General features: G+C 37.9%; 1 protein-coding gene across 2 annotated transcripts; it reads left to right on the forward strand.

Moving 5' to 3' along the window:
- Positions 1-190: 190 nt before the first annotated feature.
- nt5c1aa (5'-nucleotidase, cytosolic IAa) lies at positions 191-27,911 on the forward strand. 2 transcript variants are annotated; one of them, XM_017693552.2, is made up of 7 exons: positions 191-597; positions 6,424-6,468; positions 16,523-16,690; positions 18,500-18,629; positions 21,573-21,695; positions 23,870-24,054; positions 25,058-27,911. In XM_017693552.2, the coding sequence occupies exons 1-7, from the start codon at positions 454-456 to the stop codon at positions 25,412-25,414; spliced, it is 1,152 nt and encodes a 383-aa protein (XP_017549041.1). In that variant the 5' UTR covers positions 191-453; the 3' UTR covers positions 25,415-27,911. The 2 variants fall into 2 exon arrangements, with proteins under 2 accessions (XP_017549041.1, XP_017549051.1); XM_017693562.2 differs by lacking the exon at positions 6,424-6,468.
- Position 27,912: the final 1 nt, after the last annotated feature.

Consider the following 27,912-nt stretch of genomic DNA (forward strand, 5'->3'; position numbering starts at 1 on the left):
GGTCACATCACCGTAGCCTGAGCAGGTGGAGTCAGAGTGGACACGTAGCATAGAGCAGCAGTTCGTGATAGTGGGGTATGGATGGGGGAAGATGGGGGATGTGTGTGTGTGAGAGTGTGAGAGGGAGGGAGAGCCACCAGGGGGGCGGATATCAACCCGGCTCACAAGCAGCGGCAGGCACCACGTCAGAGACGAGAGGACACACAACATGACACGGCTCATAATACCACAGCCGGAGCAGCCATAACAGCAGCAGCAGCAAAACCAGCACCTCCGTAAACCCTGCACTCCAGGAGCCGAGCTGCACCACCAGCAGCACTAACGGACACTTACAGCACTGAGGTCACACAGAGGGCAACTGAGTCAGTGAATGAGTGTGTATAAATGTGTGTGAGCATTGTTGTGTGACTGAAGTACCCTCAGAACAGCGGTTAATGAGTGGAGTCCAGAAGAATGAGTCTTGACCCTGTAAAGGTCATGAAGGGCCAGGACCCTATGGCCCTTAGCTCTCCTCTAGCATCTAATGGAGACAGCAAAGCATCCTGGGAAGAGAGTGAGGGCTTCTGTGACGGCCTGGGTCCCAAAAAGCCCAAATCAGTAAGTTCAGGCACCCTCTATATTCTTTTTCTCTTCTTCTTCATCAGTTTATGACCATAATAACTACGCTCTTAAAAATGTAGGTTTCTCAATAGTTTTTTGTTTGGATGTACAGTTTTTGGTTACTATCCTTATGTCTTATTATTCAAAAACTGTTTTAGATACAGCTCCTTAAACTGCAGACATATTATTGTCATTAACTTCAAATATTATTATTCAGAAAATAAAATTACATACAAATCACTCTTTAACTTCAACTCCTTAAACAGCATATATTGGTCAGTTATCAAACTCAAGACTTATTGTTCAGAAAACTATTAGAAAGTATATAGTTACTAGTATGTAGCTAAGACCCTTTTAAACTGGAGCCTTATCATTAAGAAATAAACTTCAAGTTTTAGTATTCAGAGACTATATGAAATTATATAGTAATTACTATATAGCTGCAACCCCTCAAACTGTAGACTCAGGTATTCCCACCAAGCCTTATTTTCAGAGACTATTAGAAATTATATAGTAACTACTATGTAACTACAATCCCTTAAACTACAGGCTTATTCAGAGGCTCATTTTAAGCTATATCTTTAAGTACCTATATAAAATGATATTGTAGTTACTATGTAACTCCAAGCTTATTAAGCATAAGTCTTAATTTAGTAATTACTGCATATTATTTGTTAACTACTATGTAATTAGAACTCTTTGATGTTCAGGCTTATTATTCAGTAATTATTGTATTCAGTGATATGTATGTGATGTAGAATGAAGCTAATGTGTATGTTTTAAGACTGTGGAACTGAACACTTTAGATTTTCTCATCAGGCATCTCATTTACAGAAATGGTTCTCTAGGTTCTTCAGTGAACTAAAAGGGGTCCTTCTATGGCATTACTCTAGAAACACCCTTTTGGCCCCTTATTTTTTAAAATTGCACACTCTTTATTTTTAAGAGAAATATTCCTCTGCTGGCTGGAACACACAAGGCTGCGGGACAGTTCTATACGGTGCAGCATGTCAGATGTTTACATTGCACACGTGTTTCTCAGGTCATTTGTGCAGCTGCTTTGTCACTGTTCGCTCTCTCTCTCTCTCTCTCTCTCTCTCTCTCTCTCTCTCTCTCTCTCTCTCTCTCTCTCTCTCTTTTTCTTTCTCACTCACTCTCTCAGCACCTAATTCTATAAAAGAATAAATGACGGTGGCTAATCACTTTATAGGCCATGCATACAGTCAGTGTTACAGGTTTGCTGATCCTCCTGATGCAGATGACCCTGTTTCTTTAAACTTGATCTGTCTTTTCATGCTAAAGATTAACTTCTTCAGTGAGTTTTAATTAGCCTTTAATGTTTCTGTTTCCTGGCTGTGTAATGATATTTGTGTCAGGCTTGATAAAAGAGAAACAGAACACAGCTACAGTTCCAGGACAGGCACAGGGGTGAGAGAGGGTGGGGTAAAGAGAGAGTGAGCGAGTGAGACCAGGCTGTTAAGTAACAGAGCTAAAAGTGGAGAGATAATTCCATTTGAGCTGCAGCAGGTGCGGATCACGTCAAATGGGCGGCCGCTTATTTCAAGCGCTCTAGCTCTGCGGTCAGGATATCACTATGTTGTCTTTCAGATGGGACAGCAATAAAAATGTGAGACTGCTGACGAGGACAGGGCTGAATTACAGTGTGACTTGCTATATACACTCTATATGTAAATACTGTAGTGTATGTGACATTAAAGGAGTCATCCAGTGTTTCTCAACTTAATCTATTTCTGCTGTATCTGTGGCATAAGCTTAATCTCCACAGACAATAATTTCAATGTGTTTGTACATATGGAAGTACTTACTTACTTACTGTAAACTTACTTACTTACTTACTGTAAACTTACTGTCACTGAAAGGACCAGAAAACTTCGATACAAATCTAATTTATAACAGAAGTCAATGGGCAGATGCTGATATTATCCATTAGTTTTGAGTCAATGGGTTTCTAATGTTTTTTAAATATAAGGAAATTATTGTCCAGATAGATATTTGATTGAAAAGCACCACATTAGTTCTCTAAGTTATTGTATTATGATACTCAATGATTGCTTAGAATGAAAAAAAATTGTAAGCCAAATGTTCCTAAATTCCTAAATCCAAGGTCCCATTTCATGAAATTTTTTTTAATTTACTTTCTTAAAAGAATATTTTGATGCAATATGTGAACATTATCTCAAAATGTACTGTTCAACCCCTCCGTACGTCCATATATGCAAACCAAGTTGCAAAACGGGCTATTTTGAACTGTTTCTGTGTCTGAAAACTTATTCACATATATCCACCTATTCAGCCTACAGCAGTTTAACCCCTTTCATTCACACCAAAGTTATAAGGAATGTTTCAACCTGGATTGTTTTTTGAATGATACACAATACAGGACAGCCAGTCAGAACAGAGCTCATTTACAAGCATCAGTGTTAATTAAAGGCACAATTGCAAAAAAACATCTTGTTGGATAAACAGGATTTTTGGTACATAAAACTGCACAAATATCATGTGGATAATAATACATGAAATTATATAAGACACATGTAGGATGTGGGCCTTTTATTATATATTATATATTATATATTTATTATATATATATATATATTATTATAACAAATATCGTACACTAAAAAAAAATCTTGGCAGATCAAAGCATCTTAAATCTAGTCAGTATTGTATATATTTATAACATATCGCTGCTGTTGGAACAAAACCTCCATTTTTGTCATTTTTCACTTTTTGACATAATTTGAAAATGCATGTTTACAATATATGTAAATTTCATGATGAAGGGACCAAAAGAAATGGCCTAAAATGACATGGAAATAAATGGGAAAATGTCTGGTTCCACTGACTTCCATTAAAAGTAGGGTATGTTTTTCCCTCTCCTGTAAAGTTACCATTTTGGAGATACGAGGTCTTGTTCTGACAGCAACAATATGTCATTTATATAATGTAATTTATAACACACACATGTATTTCTCTTCAAGAGATTGTTGTAAAAAACTCAAATTACTTAACCTATGGTTCTATTTCTATTCTTTTTTTTACTTATTTTAAGGAATTTTCTAAAGCAAAATGATCTAATTTCATTGCTACATACATAGAAATATTATTTCTTAAAACTTTACAGTATAGGCAAATACCTCATCACAGAGAGTTAGAGAGTTAGAGAGAGAGAGAGAAAGAGAGAGAGAGAGAGAGAGAGAGAGTATATGAATGGATGCTTTTTCTTGAGCAGCTTTGTGAATGAGACATGTTTATGTTGAAGCTGAGTGTAGTTGTTTGAAGTGAACAGCCAGTTGGTCAACACCCCACCATCCATGCTCTTCTCTTACATAGCCTTCAATTCTTTTCTGGTTCCAGGAGCTGCTGGCCTTTCCCCACTCTATTAATAAACCTGTTTCCCTCTTTACCCTTTGCTATCCTCCCCTCTCCTCATATTTGTTCAGTACCTGGCCTGCCTGCCCCCAACTGCACCCCATTAGCAAAGGGAAACACCAGAGCTGTCAGAGAGACTCACAGCCCTATAGAACGTTTAGTATGGTTATCTTACAGAGGATTAGGCCTATTATAGCTGGAAGTGGGATGCAGGAAACATAACGCACTATAGCCATTCCATTCTTCATCCCACAAGCCTGATATTTTTTGTTCCTTGCTGCATGATTCGATATTTGAAATCTAAAGAAAATCATTTAGAGAGGTTTGATGTGGAATGTTCATTTCTTTATCATGGTAATGACAGGAACCAGGGGTCATGATGTCTACAACACAAATATAGCCATTTTATTTACCAATCAAAATGACCATGAAACTAGACGCCTTCATATGCTCATATGCTTTTATATGTAATGCTGATGATTTTAAAATAATGCAAAATCTTTTGGGGACTATTTATCCAATGGTCTACATGTACCTCTCCGCCTTTAAAAAATGTTTTAGGCTGAAATCTAATCTCAAAACTATCGCAAGATAATGTCCCAGGCATTAGTCAGCGTATTCATAACTGCTTTGTGTGATATCTTTCTGTTAGAAGGCTCTTCAGAAAGATGGTTCCTATCTGTGAACAAATCTGACTTCACTGGAATCTTAAATTAGTTGACTGTACTTAAGCAAATCATGCAAACTTATTACCTTCAAAATGTTAGATTTATTAACAGGATCAAGCTTGAATAACTTTATATTTGAGTTCCAGTTACTAATTTTCAGTTATTTACACTTCTGCAGTAAGTAAGGTTAACTTCAACTGCCTAGTTATTATTAATGGAAGAGCTGGCAGTGCTCTACTTTTACATTAGTTAGTTTAACTTAAATCAAATGTCTCACCTTCTGCAGTGTATTAGTATCAAGACTACTTCATTATATTAAATGGACTGCTTTAATACATGCTTTAATACTCTGCCCTGCAATGGACTGGTGACCTGTCCAGGGTGTATCCTGTCTTCCGCTCTATGACCGCTGGGATAGGCTCCAGCACACCCCCACGACCCTGAGGAGCGGCTTAGAAAATGGATTGGATATTGGATAATCACTCAGTTCTAAGGGCTCTATTAGCTTAATGCATACTTCTGTTAGCATTCATAGTACAATAATTATTCTTTTTATGAATTAGAAAAACAAGAGTGAATTAACAGAAAACAACAAAACCACTAAAAAGGCTGGGGCATAAGGTTCTGCGGTATGTAGGACCTATTCAAGTGAATCTTACCTAGATTTCCTTGAGTAAGAATCATATAAGAAATAACTTGTCACTAGATTACTATTAGTACTAGTAAAAAAATGTAGCCAGTGCGATTAATATATTTTCTCAAGGGCAGAGCAATTCACATCACACCACCTGAATGACTCTTATTAATTTAATAATGCATACATTTCAAAAACATGGTGGCCCTTAAAGGGCTCATTTCATGGAAAACCAATTTTTGTAAAATACAATAAAATATATAGCTCATTAAGTTTTCACTGACACATTCCCTTACCTTAAGTGACCTGCTTAAAGTAATTTAATGGAAAAAAGCTTCACTAAATCCTTGCTAAAGCTAAACAGAATTTCCAGTAATGATTCACCATTGACACTGCAATAGTCCAAGACTAGACTTAACCCACATCTGATGGAAACTGGTCCTAAGATCCTTAAGTTTTAATAACTTAAGTTTTTGACAGTTGGAAAACACAGTGCTGAAAATCGCTTAAGCGTAATCCTTAATTAAGAAGAGCAGTTAATAAGTTTAATGAAATCCACTTAAGTTCACCCCTTAGCTTAGATACATTTATCCCTTTAGTTAAATGTTAATGATGTTTTATAAGTGGCTGTGGGTATCAGTAACTACAGCTTTATCAGCAGAATATAATTAACAGGTCTGTATTGAAAGGGCAGAGAGATTGCACTATGAATGTCACCGCAAGAGAGCCAGCAATAGGGGGGCATTTCAAAGCACTATAAAAAACACTGCTACAGGAGAGATCTGTCCTTCCAGTATCATATTCTCACTGCAGCTCTCCATCACTGTCTTTACATTGCCTTTCCACTGATGCTCCAATCCTACAGACGGCAATTTGAACACAAAGTGACATGATAGCACATTGACTTGAATAATGATATTTACATGAGTGCTAGAGTTTTATTAACAGGTATTGTAATACACAGAAACAACTACATACTTTACCTTGATTAAATTGTTTTTTACTAATGTTCTTCATCTGATGCCAATCTATCAGCCTGCCAAACCTTTTCACCACTCTTAGCATCTAAATATACCGTTTCTCTAAACTGATTTCTTAGAGACTGACATGAAATGTGCTTTTGTAAAGGGACCAGTGAGACGGGCCAGGAAGGTGGAGGGAGGCATTTTCTTTGTAAGTATTACAAAACTTGAGGTTACAGTGGCTTCATCTCTGCCCTCTCATTAACATCCTCTCTCAGGATGGTTCTGTACTAAGCGCATGGTGTATTGTTGGACTGTACTAACAATAAACATGTTAATGTCTTTTCAGAAACACTAACTTTAACATGCAGCTAATGTTACAGTTGGTATACGTTCATTACAGACACTCCGCACATGAACACTGATCTTTGCAGAAATCCTTGAAAGTCACCAAATTTGAAATGTGTTATTTAAACGGATACAGCCTTTGCTGGGGAGGCCATAAGCAAAAATGATTTTAGTATCCATAAAGACGTCAGCATCCTCCAGGGCATTTTTAATCCTTTCTGGATCAGTTGTCATTAGACCTTGATATCTGCTCTAAGCCAATGTCTCATTTGCTATTCCTGTAGATTAACATTCAGGCTTTCCCCTTTCAGTGACGCATGTACATTTCGCAAATGAATACAATATTATACTCCATTTCCATTTGGAACATATAATGATTACTGAGTCACTGTGAATGGACTGATTTATGATTAGTAAAAAAAAGTATTACTTATAGTTACTTAGCACTAAACATCTTCCACAGTCTCAGGAAATGTTATTTCTAATGCCCAATTGCCTCTGTAATGTACTTAAAGAAGTACTTCAGTGTTTTTCATCCTTTTTTCCATCAGTCTTCTGTGGCATATGGTCAGTTATTACAGAGAATAATTTCTATGTTTTTCTAAATGTAATAGAAAAACAGAAAAGCCCACTGACTTAAGATTCCTGTATAATAGAACAGTACAGTAGAATAGTTCGATTAATACTTCAATAACTTCAGTGTCATTCATAAAACTGTTTAAATTGCTGCTTGTTCCATCTTCATCATCATGATTTGACATATCTAAATATCATTATATTTTGATAATAAATCTTATCTCAGTGGTGTTACAGAAACATAAAATGAATAACACAGGAAGGTCTTTTTGAATCACTTCTTGTACAGTCTCAGAAAAAAGTTGCTAAACTATCACTGGAGTGTCACCCCTCACATCACAAGGGGTGGTACCCTTAAGGGTTATCTTCAGTACCTTTAGTTAGAGAACATAATTGTACAGTAATCCATTGCAATTAAATGTTAAGCTATAAGCTATATCTTCATCCTGTCTTTAAACTAGGCTTTTTATTGCTATTTTTTAAAAACATTTGTTTATGACAAGGTACACATTTGTGCCTTATTTCCTCTGGTACACACCTTGACCTTAGAACCACTCTTAAAAAATATGGTACTTCAAAGGTTCTTTAGTAAAGACAACGGTTCTATATGGAACCATGAACACAGACCATTTCCATGATTAGAAGGTTCTTTGCATCATGAAATGGATCCTCAGACTGATGGAGAATGTGCTGTAGGGGGTTCTATATAGCATCAAAAAGGTCCTGCTACTGTTACAAGCTTGACATCATTAGAATAAAAGAACCCTTTTTGGTGCAAAGGGTTCTTTGAGTGTTCATAAAACACCACACTTTTGCCACCACAATGGTAGAATAACCCCTCTTTTGTAATTATGTTTTGAGTCTGAGGTTTTCTCATTTTTTCTGTTCTGCACTGAAATAACTGTCTATGGTAATCGACCATACGCTGCAGACACGGCTGACAGAGATTAAGTTAAAAGGGCTGGCTTATTTCTTTAGTTCATTTCAGTTTCCTCCACAAAGCATTCTCTGGGAATAGTGATGTAGAAACAGTTCACTTTTTCTCAACATGTTGAAACATGTTGAAAGAGACGTTTGCTATATAAACTCAGTCCAGCTCCTCCACTTGCACTGATATAATCTTCATGTACTTTTTGTTGGTAAATAGGTGAAAAGTCACCCTGCAGATAAATGGGCCACACTGAGGGCATCTGTCCAAACAATCCTGTTTTAGTTAAAGACAGATCCCAAGGCTTCACAGGTCAGTGTGGCTGTGCTCAGCATTTAGAGTAAATGCTACCGCTCTGGCAGTGTTAGATGCTGCTATCATGTCCCAGCACCTTCCGAACTACAAGCTGTCAGGGCCGCAGAGTTAAGTCTTCATGACCACAGCAACTGGAGGTCTTTCAAATGTTCTGCCATCCTATTCTAACCTGCAGAATCCCCTTTCCCAATGGCTCACCCTAACAGCCTATCAAACCCCATTCAGGACCTCCCAAAACCCTCTCACAGTAACTCCCCCTCCTCATTGAAAGTGACGCACGGTGCCTCGTATGGAATGCCAGTCCTGCCCTCAGCTCCTCGGATGCGTTCCTTGGGGAGGAGCTGCAGTTTTTCAATCTGTCACAGATGCTCTCAGTTTACGTGGCCTGTCCTTTTCACATGTCAGCCCCCTGAGAACACACTGATGGGGGGTGGATGGTGGCTGCTCTGAGGGTTGTGCTTAGCTGCACACATACATTTTTTGCTGTGGCTGTTTCATCACAAAGCAGAATCCCCTTCTCGCTGTTCCGATCACAGAATCACTGGAGACCTCAGTGTCATTCTGTAGTTGTTGTCCAGCCCATATTAGGATCTAACCCTATTTCTCAATTACAGAAGTGAATGGCACCTCTTGTTGATTTCTGTGGTAAACAAAAGTGTTCGGATATGTTCTGTCCTGTGTATATTTCCCCAGTGTCACTGGATTATCTGAATTTTAATTGAGTATGTTCAGCAGACAAAATATTAATAATGCTACATACATACTGAAATTATGTCACATAAAAGTATGTCTACTACTGCACTTTGTAAACTTTCACTGTTAAAGAGTTGTATGCAAAATTCAGTGCGCAGTGCTAGCTTGCGTTTTAGTTTGGGACTAAAGTGTGCCAAAGCTGATATTTTTTGCCATGTGGATGCTTTTCCTCAGAAATTGGCCAAATCCTCTGAATCATGAGGTCATTAGGAGCCAAAATATGTCTGTTGCTACATACAGGCTAACACTGCTGCACACTGAATCGACATTTTTAACAGGAAGCTTCACTAAAACACCTCACACCAACCGGTAGGAATTGTCACGTGTGGTAGTTGCTTTGGCAGCAGTAGCTACAGGATAAGTAGCAGGTGTTGTATATAATAGTGTTTAAGTTGAATAGTAGGCTTGCTTTCATGCAATGTCATTTCAGTGTGTAGGATCATTAGCTTACTAGCATATCACAGCAGATCATTGCTGTCCAAAAAAAAAAAAAACCCAAGTATTTCTATATTTTGTGATTTTTAGTTTTTTAGCTTTCTACATAATTTAAGCTCAGCAGCTAATCTTTACCTTGTGTGAAAAATGTATGATGTTTGGGCAAACAGAAATGCTCCAAGATCGCTTCTAATAAAATCTCTTTACATTTACTTACGTTGAAAGTACAGAACGTATAACAATTCAGCAGAATCCAGACACATGCGGATAAAAGGGAAAAGACTGGTTTTATTATTGCAAGGCTTAAGCGTAGTAAAGTACCAAGCAGGGGTCAAAACCAAAAGGCGGATGAAGATCACAATAATATCACAAATAATAGTCCGAGAATCCGTCCAAAGCGTGACAGAATTTTTTTGCCCTCTCCTGTAAAGATCAATTCTAGGAATGCTTTGTTGGACAGTGACACAATATGTAGCTGTTTGCATTTTGATCATTCAGACATTCCAGTAACATTCAGAAGACAAATACTCAGAAACACAGCAGGTATCGAAGTTTTTTGTTTAGCATAGCTTGCCATAGAGAAAACCAGCATGATGGGCATGGGCATGATGCTAATTACAATATGATGCATAACTTCAGCAGTCTGTTGTCTACCTATTAACAATCAGACTCATTACATTAAATTACATGTTTTTAAGGGGCTTTGAAAGTAGCTCAGCTAATGTCAGCTTCAAGTACAAACTATGAGAGTGCTCCTCTGGGCTTACATGGTTGACTGCAGCAAGAGAAAATCAATGTTTCATTTTATTCCACAAATGAACAAGTTTGATTCATTTTATTAATTAATTTTAGTAACTGAAGGATTTTCAAGTGGCTCAGGTAGTTGCTTTAAAGGAATTTTGTTCCTGGAAAAGGGATATTGAACCAGGAATGTCTTACTTGAAGAAAACATGTTCACCTAGATAAGAACATCTGCTAAATGCTGTAAATTGTAGTGCTGGGTTTGCAGATCAGTCACACGCGGATAAAAATGAACCCGAAAGATTTATTCAAATGGAGATAAACAGAGTTAACACCAGACCAGGTCAATAACCAGACTAGTAAGACAAAATACATAGGCATAGGCAAAAGTCGAAAATTCAGGCACTGGGTCGAGGCTCCACTCACAAAACGTCCTCTCCGATGACCCATGGAAGAGCCAACTGGATGACCTCCAGTGCCGGGCAGTCTGGATGGCGCTGGTGAAACTCCTACACCAACCCCAGATCCAAGACATACCTAACAGGAACCCAGCTCCTCTCCTCAGGTCCATAGCCCTCCCAGTCGACCAAGTACAGGAGAACATCTCCTCTCCTCTGGGAATCTAGCAGCTTGCACACAGCATACACTGGAGAGCCCTCAACCTTGACCTCGACTGGAGGGGGCTGCTGAACATTGGGCAAAGCCTCGTCCAGCGGACCAGAGATCACTGGCTTCAGAAGGGAAACATGGAATGAATAACATACTCGGTATTGCCGTGGTAACTGAAGCTGATAAGTGACCTCATTGACCAATGTATTTAGGAACCTGAAGTCCCTGGTCAAAATCCACACTCAATCCCCTGGGAATATACAATCGGCCTGATGTTTCTGACGACGCAATGCCTTCTCAATATGCTGGTGTGTCTGTTCCCAGACTTGTTCACTACATTGCATCCAATTGTCAACCGCAGGAACATCAGAAGAAAGGGCTGACCATGGTGATAAGGGAGGCTGATAACCGTAGATACACTGAAAGGGAGTGAGACCTGTAGAAGAACTGATAAGAGAATTTTGTGCAATTTCTGCCCAAGGTAAGTAACGAGCCCAGTCTGACTGAGTCTGATATACAATCTCAGAAATTTGTTCAACTCCTGATTGACTCTCTCACACTGACCGTTCATTTGTGGGTGGTACCCCGATGTTAAGCTGACTGTTATACCCAGTCTTTCAAAAAAAAAGCTGACCAAACCTGGGAAGTAAACTGGGGACCACGGGCTGACACAATATCTTTGGGAATGCCAAAAAGACGAAACACGTGTAAAAATAATGTTTCAGCGGTTTGAAAAGCATCAGGTATAACTATAAGTGGACTCCCTTAGAGAAACGTTCTATGACAGTAAGAACTGTAGTGTATTCTTCAGACTTGGGTAAACCAGTAACAAAGTCTATTGCTGTATGTGACCAAGGATTGGTAGGAATTGGCAATGGTAGAAGTTTTCCTGCAGGAAGGGACTTGGGGACCTTACACTGTGAACATTTGGAGCATGACGCTACAAACCTATGAATATCATTTAACATGTTCTCCCTCCAGTACCGGTTTTATATGAGTTGTTGAGTACGAGTCTCCCCAGGATGTCCTGAAGAAAGAGAAGAATGAGCCCAGGTACTAATGCGGTCTTGGAATTCGCTAGGTACATATTTATTGTTTGGGGAACATTGTTCAGGGACCTCAACAGTTGCCAAGGATCAAAGAAAACACAGTAAACTCCTAATAGAAATGGGGACAGGCCAATTTAGTACCGTGTCTACTTTAGTTCCTCGGAACTGTTTATATATCATAGAAAGGATGTGGACTGCAAATGGAATTCACATTTCTCCCCTTTTACAAACAATTGATTCTCCAGTAACTGGGCCAAATACTGACGGACATGATTAATGTGTGTGGGAAGATCTGGGAAGTAAATCAAGGTATCATTGATATAGGTGATGACAAATTTGCCTAACATGTCTCTCAGCACATCATTAATAAAAGCCTTGAAGGCAGAAGGTGCGTAAAAAAGGCCAAAGGGCATAATTAAGTATTCATAGTGCCCCCTGGTGGTGATAAATGTAGTCTTCCATTCATCTCACTGTTTCATTCTGACAAGATTGTAGTCACTGTGTAAATCTAACTTAGTGACACCTCTAAAACAGTGACACCTCTAAGCTGTTCCAAGGCTACTGGTACAAGCGGCAAAGGATAAGGATAATTCTTGGTAATTTAATTAAGTCCTCGATAGTCTATGCTGGTCTTACTTAGTCCTCCTCCTTCTTCTTCACAAGAAAGAAACCAGCAGCTGCAGGTGAAATGGAAGGACGGATGAAACCTTGAGACAAGGCCTCCTGAATATACTCCTCCATAGCTCTATTCTCCTTCTGAGTATGGGGGTAAACCCTACATTTTGGAGGAACAGCACCTTCAATGAGTTCAAAACTTGTCAGAAAACATTAGTTGGAGTAGGCAGAGAAATACCAGGCATAGGATTAGTTTCACTAGATTTGTTGGTATTTTTGTTCTGCAGCTGAGAGGTGATCTCCTTTAAGCTGTTCACGATTAATGTTAACTGCTGTTGTTCTCACTCTGCTGTTGTGTGAGGGAGCCAATGGAGTGAGTAAGTGAAATAACTGACTGTGTTGATTTTAAATAGCACCCTGGTTACTTACAGTCGAGATGATCTCCTTAATATCCTTAATATATCTGCATATTGGTGAAGTATTCTGTAATGCTGTGTTTGCAGATCAGATATATGCAGATAAAAATGAACCTGGAAGATTTATTCAAACGGAGATAAACAGAGTAAAATGTGTGACATAAATTTAAACAATAATACTTGTTCTCTTTTATGCCTACATAAAAAGATACATTGTTTTAAATAAGTAGACGGTAAAATCAGAATGAATGGCTACTGAATAATTACTGAACAAAAATACCTTACTTACATACATTCTTAGCACTAAAAAGATTTACAGCGTAAAGCAATGTAATTTCTAGATTGATTAAAGTACAGCACTAAAATTCTCTTGATGAAAATATGTACATGATATGCACAAAAATAAAAAAATATTATGTGATCATAATATCATAAACTGCCAAATCAGATGTTTTAATGTTAATTGATCAGTTTCCTCTATATTACACAGAAACATTTGACAAACATGGCCTGTCGTATTAACATCACTCAGTTTCAGTAACAGAACACTCAGTTTAGGGGAAGAGCTGCATGCCATGCTGTGCTGCACACACTGCTTTTGCTGAGTCATCATTCAGTAGAATTTAACCTTCTGAATTTAACCTGTCCATCTTCCCTTTCCGCTGCCCATAGCACACTGAGCACACAGCAGTCAGCAGAGATGTGACTGACTGCATGCATGGCTGTGTACTATACAGTATTTGCTGATGTCAGTATCTTCAGCCCAGCTGGGAAACCATTCAGACAGCATGAGAAATTATCGTGATGTGACTAGAACACTAACTGGCAATTACATTCACCTAAATTTTACCTATAGTCTCAGCACAAGCCAGAGAATACAAAGACCTTGGTGCTAGAAGTGGGCCTGTCTCAACAGAGGAGGCAAGACAGGTGCTAACAAGAATGATAGCCTGTCTGTGGGGTTACACAGTGGCAAAATCTTGTTGTTTTTCATTGCAGTGAAGCAAAACTCAACTGGCAGTTAAAAGGAACTGCTCAAAAGTTGTTCTTGATGTAATGTGCAAAAGCAACAAGAAAGATCATTTTTGTCAGTTGCAGGATGGTTGTTGAAAAACATACATTGCTTACATTGCTGATAAACATTGTTTGATAATGTCATTGCCATAAAATCTCCCATGCCAGGGATATGAAATATCCGTCTATCATTGCGGATTAAAACAAACTGAATTTTGGAGAAGAGATACATGCAGCATGCACATAAACATCTCTGTGCAGCAGCACTGAGATAAACAGCTAGCCTAGCAGCTATTTTCACTTCCTTTTATGAGTATTAACATTATGTATGTTTCCAGTGTCTCCATAAGGAGTGTTAGCTTCTTAGCAAAAGACTTTTGCGTGAAGCAGACTCTTCACTTAATTCCTGTGCAAATGTATTTCTACCAGTTTTGCAATTGATCCCAAACTCTTTAATTTTATTGTTTTGTTTAGTTATAGTTAGTAATGACAAAAAAGAAAATAAAAGCATTAACCTGCCTCAATGTTGCAAATCATTTCAACATATATTCAATGTACTATGACCGTTTCATGACTTTTGCTGTAACAGTTCTTAACAGTCCTACTCATCTCTGCTTAATTATCATCAAGCAAGCAAGTAAAGTTTATTTATATAGCGCTTTTTACAACAGGTGTTGTTACAAAGCAGCTTTACAAAACAATCAATATTACAGAAAGAAAAAGAAAAGAAAAATCCGGGTCCAAGCCCCCATGAGCAAGCCAGTGGTGACAGTGGCAAGGAAAATCTCCTTAAAGAGGAAGAAACCTTGAGAGGAACCAAGACTCAGAAGGGGAACCCATCCTCCTCTGGTCGACACCAGATAGTAAAACATTGTTAGTATAAAGTATTATAGTACAAAGTGGGAAAAACAGTGGTTAATTTGATTAGTTTATGATTATGCAATGGCAGCAGCATCTGAGGGTGAGGATTGCACAGCGTTGTACAGCAAGAAGCTCAGTGGTGGTCAAGCCGGTCCAGAAGGCTGGTGAGCAGTGGCACTTGATCAAGGCAGAAGAGGCATCAGCATCAGACGTACAGGATGGGCAGCTATTCAGCTCGGCAAAGAAAGGAAAGAAAAACGCAGTCAGTTCTGTAAAGAGTGACTGATCACAGATTACAGTGTTAACAGAGCAGCAGAGACTGTCAGGTCTAGATCTGACAGGGAAGACTAATCACCAAAGGCTTATCTATACAAGTAAGTTTTTAGCCTAGACTTAAAAACTGAGGCTGTGTCTGATTCCCGAATATTAACAGGAAGATTATTCCAGAGCTGGGGGGGCTTTGTATGAGAAAGCTCTCCCCCCTGATGTAACTTTATTAATCCTAGGAACCAGTAGTAAGCCAGCACCTTGTGAGCTAAGTAGGCATGATGACTCATCATTATCACATCTGTTAATATTGAGGTATTTTGCTAAAATATTGTACTTTGTAATAGGCAATACAATTTAACTATTATACAGAATAATACATTATTATATTATAACATAATTATTTCTTTTACTAATATTGTTATTTTTTCTATTTTGACACATAAAACTTTAGACATCATAACAATATTGTAGCTTTCTCTGGAGGCATATTTTGTCTAGCTAGTTTTATGTTTACCTTGTTGCATGCTGGCTATTGCCTCCTGACGTTGCCCTCACCACGTGTCAGACCAAATTTGCACCTTCCAAAAAATATGAGTGTTTGAATGATTAAGTTAGAGTGGTCTTCAAATGAGTGATGAATTTGATCAGTTTTTGTCTGGCTTGGTTGAAATTCACAGCTTGGAAGCTCTGGCTAATGAGCTACGGACCCCATACAAAATTCATAGTAGCCACACAACTGATAGACACACACATATCAAACAAGTGGGGAGAATTTTCTTATTTTGAGATTTTCACTTTTTCAGTAACTAACAGGGATATATTCCTTCAAAGACCACTAAAACTTTTAATGACATTATCTGAACACTTCTTTCTTAACTGCCAGTGTAGTACACTTTCCTTTTCAGCTAATCTGGAACTGTAAGCCAACTGTACTTGAAAACATCCTACTAAATAACAGAATGACTCTTTTGGTTTACAGTATGGATAGATTCACTTTTAAGGCACCTAATCTCACTGTAAATGGTACGTGAAACCTATTATTTCAACTGAAGAACCTCATGTTTTTAATACAGGCGAAAGTAGCCCAGCTTCAAGACTTACAGAAGTGTACAACAGAGGTGTTCAATTCTGGTCCTGGAGATGGTGATTTCCCTGCTCGGACACTTGAACTTCAATTCATCTGTTATTTGCCAGGTTTAATCAGAGTGTTAGAGCAAGAAAATCACCAAACTGTGCCCTCCATGTGACTTTGCATTTGATTCTTATTCTTTATGTCTTTACTTGTTTTTGGTATGTAGGCCATGTCTCTCATCACACTTGTCATTCTCCATTCAGCCAAAGCCAGAGAACGCAGTCACGATAGCGGTTTCATCTCGCGTGCTGTTCCGCACTGAGAAAGAGCAGAAGGTGTTTGAAGAGAAAGGTGTGGAGGAATACATCAAGTACCAGATGGAGCATGAGAATGAGCCTTTTGCTCCAGGACCAGCGTTTCCTTTTGTTAAGGTAACACAAAGACAGAGAAAGCCATGTTAACTGGACTGTAGGCTGTAGAGTAGGAGTGGGTGACATCACAACTCTTTGAGTCATTTTCTCAATACACAATATGCACCGTCTCATCTAGTTTTTAATATGGTGTAACAGAGAGAAAACATTCAGTAGAGCCACATTTAAAAATACTATCAAAACTATTAATACAATGACTTGTATTCAATGTTTTACAAACTGCATCGTAACAAGTCACAAACTTTTGAATTTGACTCCATATGATACAGCAGTTTCTTAATTTGATACAATTTTCAATACAGCAAAAATATGGAGTGGCTGAAAATGTGCCTTATGCTCATGTTAATGTTTCCATATTCGTTTTTAGAGTATTCAACATTGCAAAAGTACAATATTTGAAACACGAGTTCTGTAGTGTTCCCGTATAATGCTCCACCCACAAACTAACATCTTAGTCCCAAGCTAACACACTAGTCATAGGCTAACACAATTGTGCCAGGCTACCACAAAGGCGAGAAGCGGTGTTCTTTCAGTATTGTCGGTATCCACGATATGCTCAGAAATACATAATGTGACATAATGTGATGTAATTTATCACAATAAAGAAAAAGATCATCATATTGCCCACCCCTGCTGTAAAGTCAATTCACAAGAAGACCATGTAACACTACATTATGAGTTTCTGATGTGAAAAACAAACATTTGTCTCATTTTTTTGTGAATAAGAATGTGTTGTAATGAAATATTGAAAGCGAAGTTTAATGAAATAAATGTAGCCTTATGCAAAAGTTTGAGCACCCTGATCAAATCACATGTTGAGTACGTAAGTAAATATAAGTTAACACACTCTTTAGAGGGAACACATTCCTGTACATGTTATTGCACAATTACTTTCTATTTGCTGAATTTAAGAAAAAGAAAACATAAAATGTGGCCTATGCGAAAGTAACACTACATTTTATATTGTGTGTTTTATTTTTTCCCAGTATGTTTCACAGAAAAATGCCATATTGAAGTTCCCTGTAGAGGATATGTTAACTTCTTTTCACTTAGAAAATCAACACAACATTGAATTTGACCAGAGGTGTTCAAACGTTCATTGTTCATTGAAATGATGTATTGAAAACAAAGTTAAAGGAAATAAATAGATGTTCAGTTAAATGGTTTTATTTGAAGCAGCCGTCTTCACTACATCACTACAGTTGATTTAGCTAATAAATTCTAGGAAGACCATTTTAAAACTAAAGTTAGCTACCAACACTTACAGTAACACAAAATGATAAAATAAATAAAATTAGGTTTGGACAATAATTATCCATTATACACTCTCAGAAATAAAGGTACGAAGCTATCACAGGGACTGTGCCACTCTTGTCACGAGGGTGGTTTCCTCAAGAGTACATCTCAGTATCTTTAGTCAGGGAACATATTTGTACCTTAATCCATTGAAATGATATTTTCTAAGTTGTACTGACTCCACACACCCTGTCTCATCTCCAGGCTTTTTACTTTATTGTTCTGTTTTAAAACATTAGTTTATGAAAAGATACAAATATGTACTTTTCACCTGGAAAAACTTACACAATTGGATCTTAAAACCACTGCTGTACCTTTGAGGGAACATTTGCATTGTTTGCACCTTGATGAGTGAAAAATGTACCTGCACAGAATGTTTATTTATAACAGTGGATATTTAAAGAAACATAATAAATTGTATAGTGTGTCTGCGTTTTTCATCTGAGGGCACAGAACAACATCATACTGAGCAGCTTTCTCATTAACAGGACCTCTGTATTTGTGCTCTTTCAGGCCCTGGAGACGGTTAATGCACGGTTACGGGAGCTGTATCCTGACAGCGAGGAGCTCTTTGATATTGTACTGGTGACCTACAACCATGCGCATGTAGGAGTGAGGCTTATCAACACCATCAACCACCACAGTGAGTGACTTTTGACCTCCCTTTCACCACCCCTTAACAAAAAGACAAAAAACAAACATCAATTCATAAACACAAATATTATCATAACAAAACAGAAACAGAAAAACCTAAATTGGCCAAGTAACCAAGTATATTGTTGTATACTATTGTATATTATTGTAAGGGTGATACAATCAACTGGTTCCCATTCAGTTATGCAGTATGTACATCAGAGTGTTATGGCTTTTAAAGGATCCCTGTCCTCGTCCTGAAGGAAGCCTATCATGTACTGTCTGGAATCTGCCCTGCTGTTGCTCTTTCTCAAAAAAACGATGAAAAGCTGGGTCCTTTTCATGTTTGTAAACAAAACACCACCAACCTCCCAGACCTCTCAGTGGCGTCATCTCCGCTGACCTCAGCTGAGTCTCAGATAGACCGATAGAATATCATCCACTGGGAATATTACCAAATGACCATTTGTCTTCAGCCCTGCATTTCAATAGTTTGTGTAACAGCAGGACTCAAAGTACTCAGCATACCCAGTTTTGACCATTTAGCTTGGGAACCAAGACAGCAGAGATATTTACAGGCAGTTGCTGTCAGTAGAAGTCAGTGGTGACTTTTTTTACTGTCCAAAGTTGTCAAAACACTATAATAGAGGTATAACATCAAAAAAGTCAGAAAGAGAATGAATTGTATTACCTAAAAATGTCAAGAGAAATTATGAACCTGCCCATTCAAAAATGCTGTGTACTATAAATATATTAACAGCATTTTGCACTATATTACATTGTTGGAAGGTAATTTGTATAAAACACAGTTAAATGTCTAAAAATGCATATGACTGTACCCATAACCTTTTAGTACACACTAGGCTACTTCTTGTCCTGAGTGGATAAGACTAATGCTAGTTTAACTGTCATAGTGTTTGTTGACATTTGGGCTACACTATATGTTTTTCAAACAAGTGATATAAAAACACTCTGCACACACATCTGTGTCAAGGTCATGTATCCAATGTCCAATGATGAAATCATATGCATCAGTAGGCCTGAGATGAGGATGTACAGGTCAGATCTCACCAGGTTCTGTCATTTTTTGACATATGTTCTGCTTGAGGTCAAATATCCAGCTGGCCAATCACATCTTCCCACAGAGATGTACTGGAACTTCTAACCTTCGTGTCATAAGACAGCCACTTCCTGCTCCAGTCCCCGCTGTGACCCATCTGGGTGTGCTTTGATCGTCCCGGTGGCAAATTCACAAAACCAACAAGCAACAGCCCATGCTCTGGCCTCTCTCTCAGCAAAGATAACAAATAAGGAGATACTGACTGACATTTTAGTACAATGTTTTGTAATTTCACAATATGTCTGCATGTTTAATAGGGCAGAAAAAGCTCTTTGACTTCTTCATGGTACATTTTTGCCATATTTCCCAGCACTAATGCTATCTAATGCCTGAGTAGTTCTGATATATTCTTTTGTTCTTAAACATATTTTTTTTAAAATACAGGTAGGGCATTGTTAGGCAAAACAAACACCACTGTTGTGCCATTAACAACATTACATATACAAACTCTGAAGATACATGCATGTTCACTGGTCATTTTGAGTTGCAAATAAGCCAATAAATTGATTTTAAGTGTAAGTTCTTAACAATTAACTAAACCACTCTGACTATTTTATATCTCAGTGCCGGAACTATGCAGAAATGAAAAAAAAAAGGTTTTCCACTGAAAAACAATGAAACAAAAACAAATGATGAAGTTTTTTTCATAACAAAGTTGTGAAGTTTTGATATAAGCATAAACTCGGACTGCTGTCATGCTGCTGTTATGCTAGTGTGCTGGAACCAGTCCTCAGATGAGCTGCCCAAGTGTAATGAATGAATATTTAAACTAAAACATCAAGGAGAAGGTTGGAAAGTCTCCCACGCTCTGCTGTTCATCTCATGGGGAAATGTGTGTGTTAGGGTTCTTCCTGTACCCCCCACTCTCTTAAAATAAACCAGCCAGCTACTGACTCAATCACTTACAAACTTTCACACTTTCTAATCCATAGCCTCTCATTTCTCCTCTTCTCACTTTTTACAGTATATGCCTGGTCAGTGTTCCTCAGTGTTCTGCTGTATTTTCACAATATTGTTTATTTCTTCTTTTTTTCTGTATAGCATAATACACTATGGGCCAGTGTCCCAGACCAAAAACTAAGCCTAAACCTAGACTAAACAACATTTCCAATTTTGATTCACCACTGTAATCCCTGAACTTAATCCGTTTCTGGGAAACACTTTAAGATTAATTTCAGTTTCCAGTTATTCTGTAGCACATCATGCTCTCTCCCTCTACACCTCCCTTTTGCTGTGAGCAGCCTGGCACAGTGATGTTAAACATTCCACCTGCTAGCCTTAGTCTAAGCTGAAACATAAACCAGACCACCAACCTCCCAGTGATACCTGCTGATGACTTCTCCTTCTGTATGCTTGCCTAGGACACCATGTGTCATTAGCTAAAGAAGGCACATACATCAGACTTTCCCACCAGTGTCTGTTTCTCACCATCATGAATACGCACACAGTAATATCATCATTCAGGGAGTTTGCTGTAGTGACAGTCTGCTAATTAAATGTCTGAGTGACATTTGACTCTAAAGGATTGTTAGTTGAAGTGTACTAAAAAAATCCTGATGGTAAAAGGGAGCTGCTGCTCATTGCTTTGTTGTTTCATGAATCTAAAAATAAAATGTGCAGCCTTTTCATCTTATTCTTGTTTAACTCATAATGTATTACTGTTCATTGATTCAGGAGCTCAGTGTTGCTGTGCCTTCATTTTCAGCTCATTATTCATGAACATGTTCTCCATCTAAATTTCATCTCTTCTTCTCTATCTATAGAATACTATGTATTACTCTACTATGTATGGTATATGATATTTATATCTTTTCTTTCCTTTTCCCCTCTCAGATCTGTTTATTGAGCGGTTCTGTATGACAGGAGGCAGCAGCCCCATTGGCTACCTGAAAGCATGGCACACAAACTTGTACCTATCTGCAGATGCGGAAAAGGTCCAGGAGGCACTGGCTCAAGGTGAGCAGACTAAGAAGAGCACTGGACTATTTAGAGAATATGTGTAGTGTTTTGTCAGTTGTTGTTAGATACTGTATTTTTTATGGTTTGTGAAAATATCCGGCAATTATCTGGCAAAGATTCAAAGAACTTATCTCTAAACGAGGGGTGGGGAGCTCCAGCCCTGGACTCCTATACGGTTAGGCAGGCACATAAACAGGAGGACCCCAAGACGGCTTGAACCTCTGCCCATTACCCTTAGGCTGTATAAATGCTGTCTTGATTGGTATGAATAATAATTGTGTTTCAAATGTCCGTTCTTCAAGATACATTTCACTGAGACTCAGCCTCACCCCGGGAATAGAGCTTGAGGATCAGATTGGGTTCCACAAGCTTCAACGCTCCAGAATGCCCCTCTGGTTCAGTACTGACTACCTGCAACTCTGACCTTCATGAATCACCACAGTGCAGTAAAGCAAATACAATTGGTTGCTTTGGGGAAAAAACTCATTAAACTGCACTTGGAACATGATAAGTGTCTCGCTTGATAACAGATTTTACAATACACTTTAAATTAAATCAGGTTTAATTCCCATTTAATTTCCCATTCTCATTTTCCTTTCCCCTCAAAATGTCTGCACTTAGATGATTTTTCTGCTTAACCACACCAGATTCAATCATCAATTAATTGTGTAAAGGCAGGGGACCCTATCACCTCTGCTCAAAGCAGTAATGGCTTGTAAGCACCATTTTCACCTTAATTTTATTAAATGGCCAAAAGTATGTTGTGCACAGGGGACACAGTCATGCTGGAACAGAAAAGGCTCTTCTCCAAACTGTTGCCAGAAAGTTGGCAGTCTATAATTGTCTAAAATATCTTTAACATTACCCTTCACTGAAATTAAGGGGCTGAGCCTAAAGCCTGAAAAATAGCCCCAGACCATTATGCCTCATCCACCAAACATTACTGTTGGCACTATGCATTATGGTAGGTTGTGTTCTCCTAACACCAAATCCAGATTTGTCCCCAAGACTGCCAGATAATGAAGCATGATTAATTTGTCCAGAGAACACGTTTCCACTGCTCCAGAGTCCAGTGGTGGCATTCTTTGCACCACTTCAGCTGAGGCTTAGCATTGCACATAGTAGTCTTAAGTTTGTGTGCAGCTGCTTGGCCCTGGAAATCCATTTCATGGAGCTCCTGATGCATACTTCTTGTGCTGATGTTGCTTTCAGAGGTTGTTTGGAACTTGGTAGCAAGTGATGTAGATATTTTAGAAGCAATCTGGGTAAAAATATATCAATTACATGTAATACTCAGATCCCAGTGTTTGTTGTTACTGTTCACAAGCCTCCTAAATCATATCTGCAGAGATATCATTACAGTCTATGACTGTCTATCATCAGCAAATACAACAAGGGTATAATTTTACTTGATTTTAATATGCATATTGATGCTGTCCTAGACTAGAAGTACAGGAATATCTATCAAACCTGATCACTGTGGACTTCTATCAAGCTGTTCTTGATAATTAAACTGACCTGTCACCTGGAAAGACCAACAATTTTGAATAGTTTCAGTTGAGTTTTAATGTTCACCATGGCACTGAAAGTTATTAATGATTTGAGACTGAATATGAAGAAGTCTTTCATTCTAATACTACATTGAGCATAGGTGGTCAACATTCACACTGAGCCTCTGCACTAATAGGTTGGCCTTTCCAGATCAGTCCTAACCTTGTTTCTGAGCCACTTTACTGGTCAACAGCACTTAGTGTCAGCATAAATGCGCCCCTTTTATGGGGTGTCCATCAGGGTTCAGTTTGGGTCCAACCCTGTTGCCTTTCTATGAGGAATTCCTTTTTCATAGCTATGCAAAGGAAACACACAAATATACATCTCAGCTTCCCCCGACTGATACATTAATAGTATTCATCAAAAACCTTATAATAAGAATTATTTTTACAATTATACAAGGACAAAATAAAAGTATTCATTTAACAAGGTAAATGTTACCCTTTCCTAAGTACGGTGTCTATGTGTACATGTGACAATCCAATGACCTATTTGCAATGCAACTAATGGGTACCATTCATTACTGGCTTTTATGTGTCATGGATCCTACTTGTTTGACCTTCATATTGAAGTGTAGCCAGAGCTTCTTATTGGCTTGTTTTTGTTTGGTTTTCTCTCAGGCATTGCAGCAGCCACCATGTTTATGCCAGAGAAGCAGATAGAAGTATCAGAGACCCAGCTGAGAGTGGCATTTGATGGCGATGCTGTTCTCTTCTCTGATGAGTCAGAGCGTATATTCAAAGCTCATGGTCTGGACAAGTTCTTTGAGCACGAGAGGGAAAATGAGAACACACTGCTGGATCATGTATGTACTGAAATGCAGTTGATTGTCAATAATAGTGATTATGCTCAATGCATGCTTTGGATGCAGGGCATGAGCGAAGCGCAACCCTGTGTTGATCTTTCATCTGTTAATGTGATGTTTGTAGCTTTTTACTTTCTGTTTTCTTTTATGTTCATTTACTTTTTTTACATTCCAAAATGTATTTCAAACACTAAAAAAGTCGTAAGATTGACAAATTCATGTCTGAATAGGGGAATTTCCAAATTTCTGTATAATTAAATTGCTAATACTTAAGTAGCCATTCGGAGTGCTTTGATATGAAATGCTCTGTTTTTAAGAAACTTACAGAGTCTTACTAAGTGAGAACTTTACACAGTGGTGGTGATAGGAACCAGACATCTATGTGTCTAATGCCTCTGAAAGCTTCCTCACAAAAGGTTACTGCATAAAACACACTTTTTGATTCTGAAGTCATTGTTTTAAGATACTTTTGTGATAAAGCTTTGGCCTAAAATGTCTCCTTTAAAGGAAAATTTATGGTGGACAGGTACATGCAGAGGAGGTAAAACAGGTAAAATAGTTCCAAAGAAAATAAATTTCACATTTACTACTATTTTAACTCTAGGGATTTAGGTTCACTGGTAACTTTAAAAATATAAATGGTAGAAAATGGCTATATTTCTTAGCTGTCCAGAGAAAAACAAGTGGAAAAATAAATGTAGAAAAATTAAAATTGGGGAAAAAAATGGAGATACATGTTTGGACAGGGATGATTTGTATTACAGACATTATGAACTATGCTTTCTCTCACCAAACTGTAAAGAAATCTGAGTTGGTAAATTTCTCTACAATGTACCATTAGATATCCAAATACACTGAACGACTTTGTTTACATCTCAAGAACTGAATTCTGGATTTCAAAAGTCTATGAAATAATCATCTCATAACATAATAATCAAATAAAAGACTACAGATTCTAGAAAGCTCCCAATAAAATCAGTTATTCTGTGTCTGTCCAACTCAGGGCCCACTGAAGGGTTTTCTTGAGGCCCTGGGAAAGCTCCAGAAGAAGTTCTATGCTAAAGGCCATCGGTTAGACTGCCCCATTCGCACTTACCTGGTGACAGCCCGCAGTGCAGCCAGCTCAGGCATCCGTGCTCTAAAGACTCTCCGTGCCTGGGGACTGGAGATAGATGAAGCGCTGTTCCTGGCTGGTGCCCCCAAAGGCCCCATGCTGGAGAAAATACGACCCCACATCTACTTCGATGATCAGATGTTCCATGTAGAAGGAGCAGTGGAGATGGGCACTATTGCTGCACACGTGCCCTACGGCATAGCACAGAAATACCCTCATAAGAAGGGCACCAACTTTGCCAAGTAGCAGAGACAGAACGGAGCAGGAAAGGACAGCAGAGATTCAAATGAGTGCACTGCCCTGCATGCCTGAGTGGGTCCTGCAGAAAGACTCATGTTGTGGATATTTTTTTTTTGACAAGCTGATTTGTCATAAAAACTGAACTGAACACACTGATTGCTGATTTACTTTCATTTTCAAAATGAATTTTACACAACAGTGTGCTGCCTCTGCCTGACAAAAGACTGATTTGTCCTGTCTTCACTGTTATTCAACCTCATTTCTTGCTTCACTGTGGTTAAATACCTGAGTGCAATTAGAAGAAGATTCATCTGCTGAGGTGAAAATTCTTTCCATCATCGTCCTCAGTTTCTTTATACGTGAAACACATGAAGTGAACTGAGTGTTTAAACTGTTAAAACTGTGTATAAAAGAACAATGTACATTCATGTGTAAAGTGACTTGCTTTGCTTTACGGGACAGAAATATACTGTAACTTTCTATGTTTGTTTATAATGTGATATCATGTTGTTCTGTCTTGTACATTCATGTGATCATTTGAATTAACCACTGTAGCAACAAAGTAAGCCATAATGTCCTGAGAAGCCATAATAAGCCATAAATAACAGCCTGAAGTGACCATTATTGTTGCTTGTTGTATAGTCCTCTACCAACAAAGACAATTGGAATGACCTCTGTGAGTGAAGGTGGCCAATCTAATCCATTAAAGCAGTGTTTAGTTTCTCATCACATCATAATAAACTGAGAAACATATTTTCTAAATTGATTTACATGCGCAGTGTATAATGTAGCACGGACAGTTACAAGACATGAGTGTAGGTGAGACACTATATCCAGCAGTTTAATACAGCTGATTATTATATTTGTACAGTTTTCCCCACCCTACAAGAAACAGGTAAACATCACAAATAGATCTTGTTCTGGTTGGAAGGAATACTTACTGTTATGCAGTTAAGAGAACGATCATGCTACCTTTTCACAACAGTGTGGTGCTGTTTGTCACACAATGAACTAAATATCCCATTACAGCAGCTATGTCTGCTTGTGCCAGTCATTAACACTACAGTATCTTTTAACTATAAAAGCATGGAATGATTATGGTTAGTTAACTGAAACACAAAACATGGTGAGCAAAACAAAATCATGTAAAATTAGACTGGGGATAGAGGTTAGAATCAGCTCAGCAAATAAACAAAATATGTAAAGAATGTGTTTGTTTCAGGATTTAACATATTGGGGAAAAAATGTACCATTACTTTGCAGAGGCCACATTTAATGTTTATCCTTTTCCAGTATGTTAAATTCAGCATATAAACAGTAACTGTGCACTGAAATGTACAGAAGTGTGTATTTTCATGAAAGAGACAACTGTAAGAAGTGTGAAAGTTCGGTGATTATTTCTTGTCAGAAAGATTGTATGAGTGAGCAGTGTTAGGAGGGCAAAGCACTGTACATGCACTGGAATCTGTAAGACCCAAATTACATTTTATTATAAGAGGTGTGTATCGTATAATTCATTTTATATTTAGATTTTTCTTAGATTAGATTTTTTTTTTAGACTTTTAATATTTGATTAGTAAATGGGTTCTTGCCAATTAAGTCCCAAAAGTCCTTTCTAGTTACCGGTAATAGGTCTATATCCCATTTTTTTGGCTTGGAAGCTGTATAACAGAACCAGGATAATAGATCAGTCTGTATATTTCTGAACTTACACACACTGTAAAAATTGCTCATCAGTTCAACCCCAAAAAATCACTTTATGTAGTAAGAAGTAAATTAATTGGTTTTATTCAACCTAAATAAATACTTTAAATGAATGTTTCTTTCAATCAATGTAGTTTTTTGTGCTCGATAAAACTAGTTTAATTGTTTGTTACTGCATGATCAAATCTTTTTGGGTTGATCTGATAAGCCATTTTTTTCTAAATTGCATTAGGATGCTTTATTACGATACTGTACTTTATCCTTTTTACTCTCCTTTTACCTTAAATTGGGGCAAATGGGTGTGAATCTATCACAGTATTTTTGCCCATTTCTGTCCTTTATTTGCCAATACTTTTCCTAATTGTGGTTCACATTTGGTCTAACCTTACAGCAAAAAAAAGATTAGATAGGCACAGACTTAGCAGTGGATTCCTTTGTTAATAAATTTTTATCATTATATTTCTCTATTTTTCAAATATTGTACAAATCCTATCCTAAAATATATATCTACAACTGTAACATACATGTCTGACTGAAAACAAAATATTTCATCAGTTGACAATGTTTACAGATACTGCCCTCTTCTGGATAGACCTGGAAATTAGCCACATCTAAAAACACATCTTAAAAAGAAACATTATTTTAAACAAGCTATAGAGATTATGTCAGTATGGTATACTATTAATGGCTAATGATCAAACTGCCCTCTGTATGAATTATTAATTAACTCTGGATTTCAAGGAGTTTCTGTGTATCTGGACAGGCAGTGAAATTTGGGAATAAAGAGTGTGTATCAGAAG

This window comes from Pygocentrus nattereri, chromosome 27 (assembly GCF_015220715.1).
Source record: "Pygocentrus nattereri isolate fPygNat1 chromosome 27, fPygNat1.pri, whole genome shotgun sequence".
In the NCBI taxonomy this organism is placed as follows: Eukaryota; Metazoa; Chordata; class Actinopteri; order Characiformes; family Serrasalmidae; genus Pygocentrus; species Pygocentrus nattereri.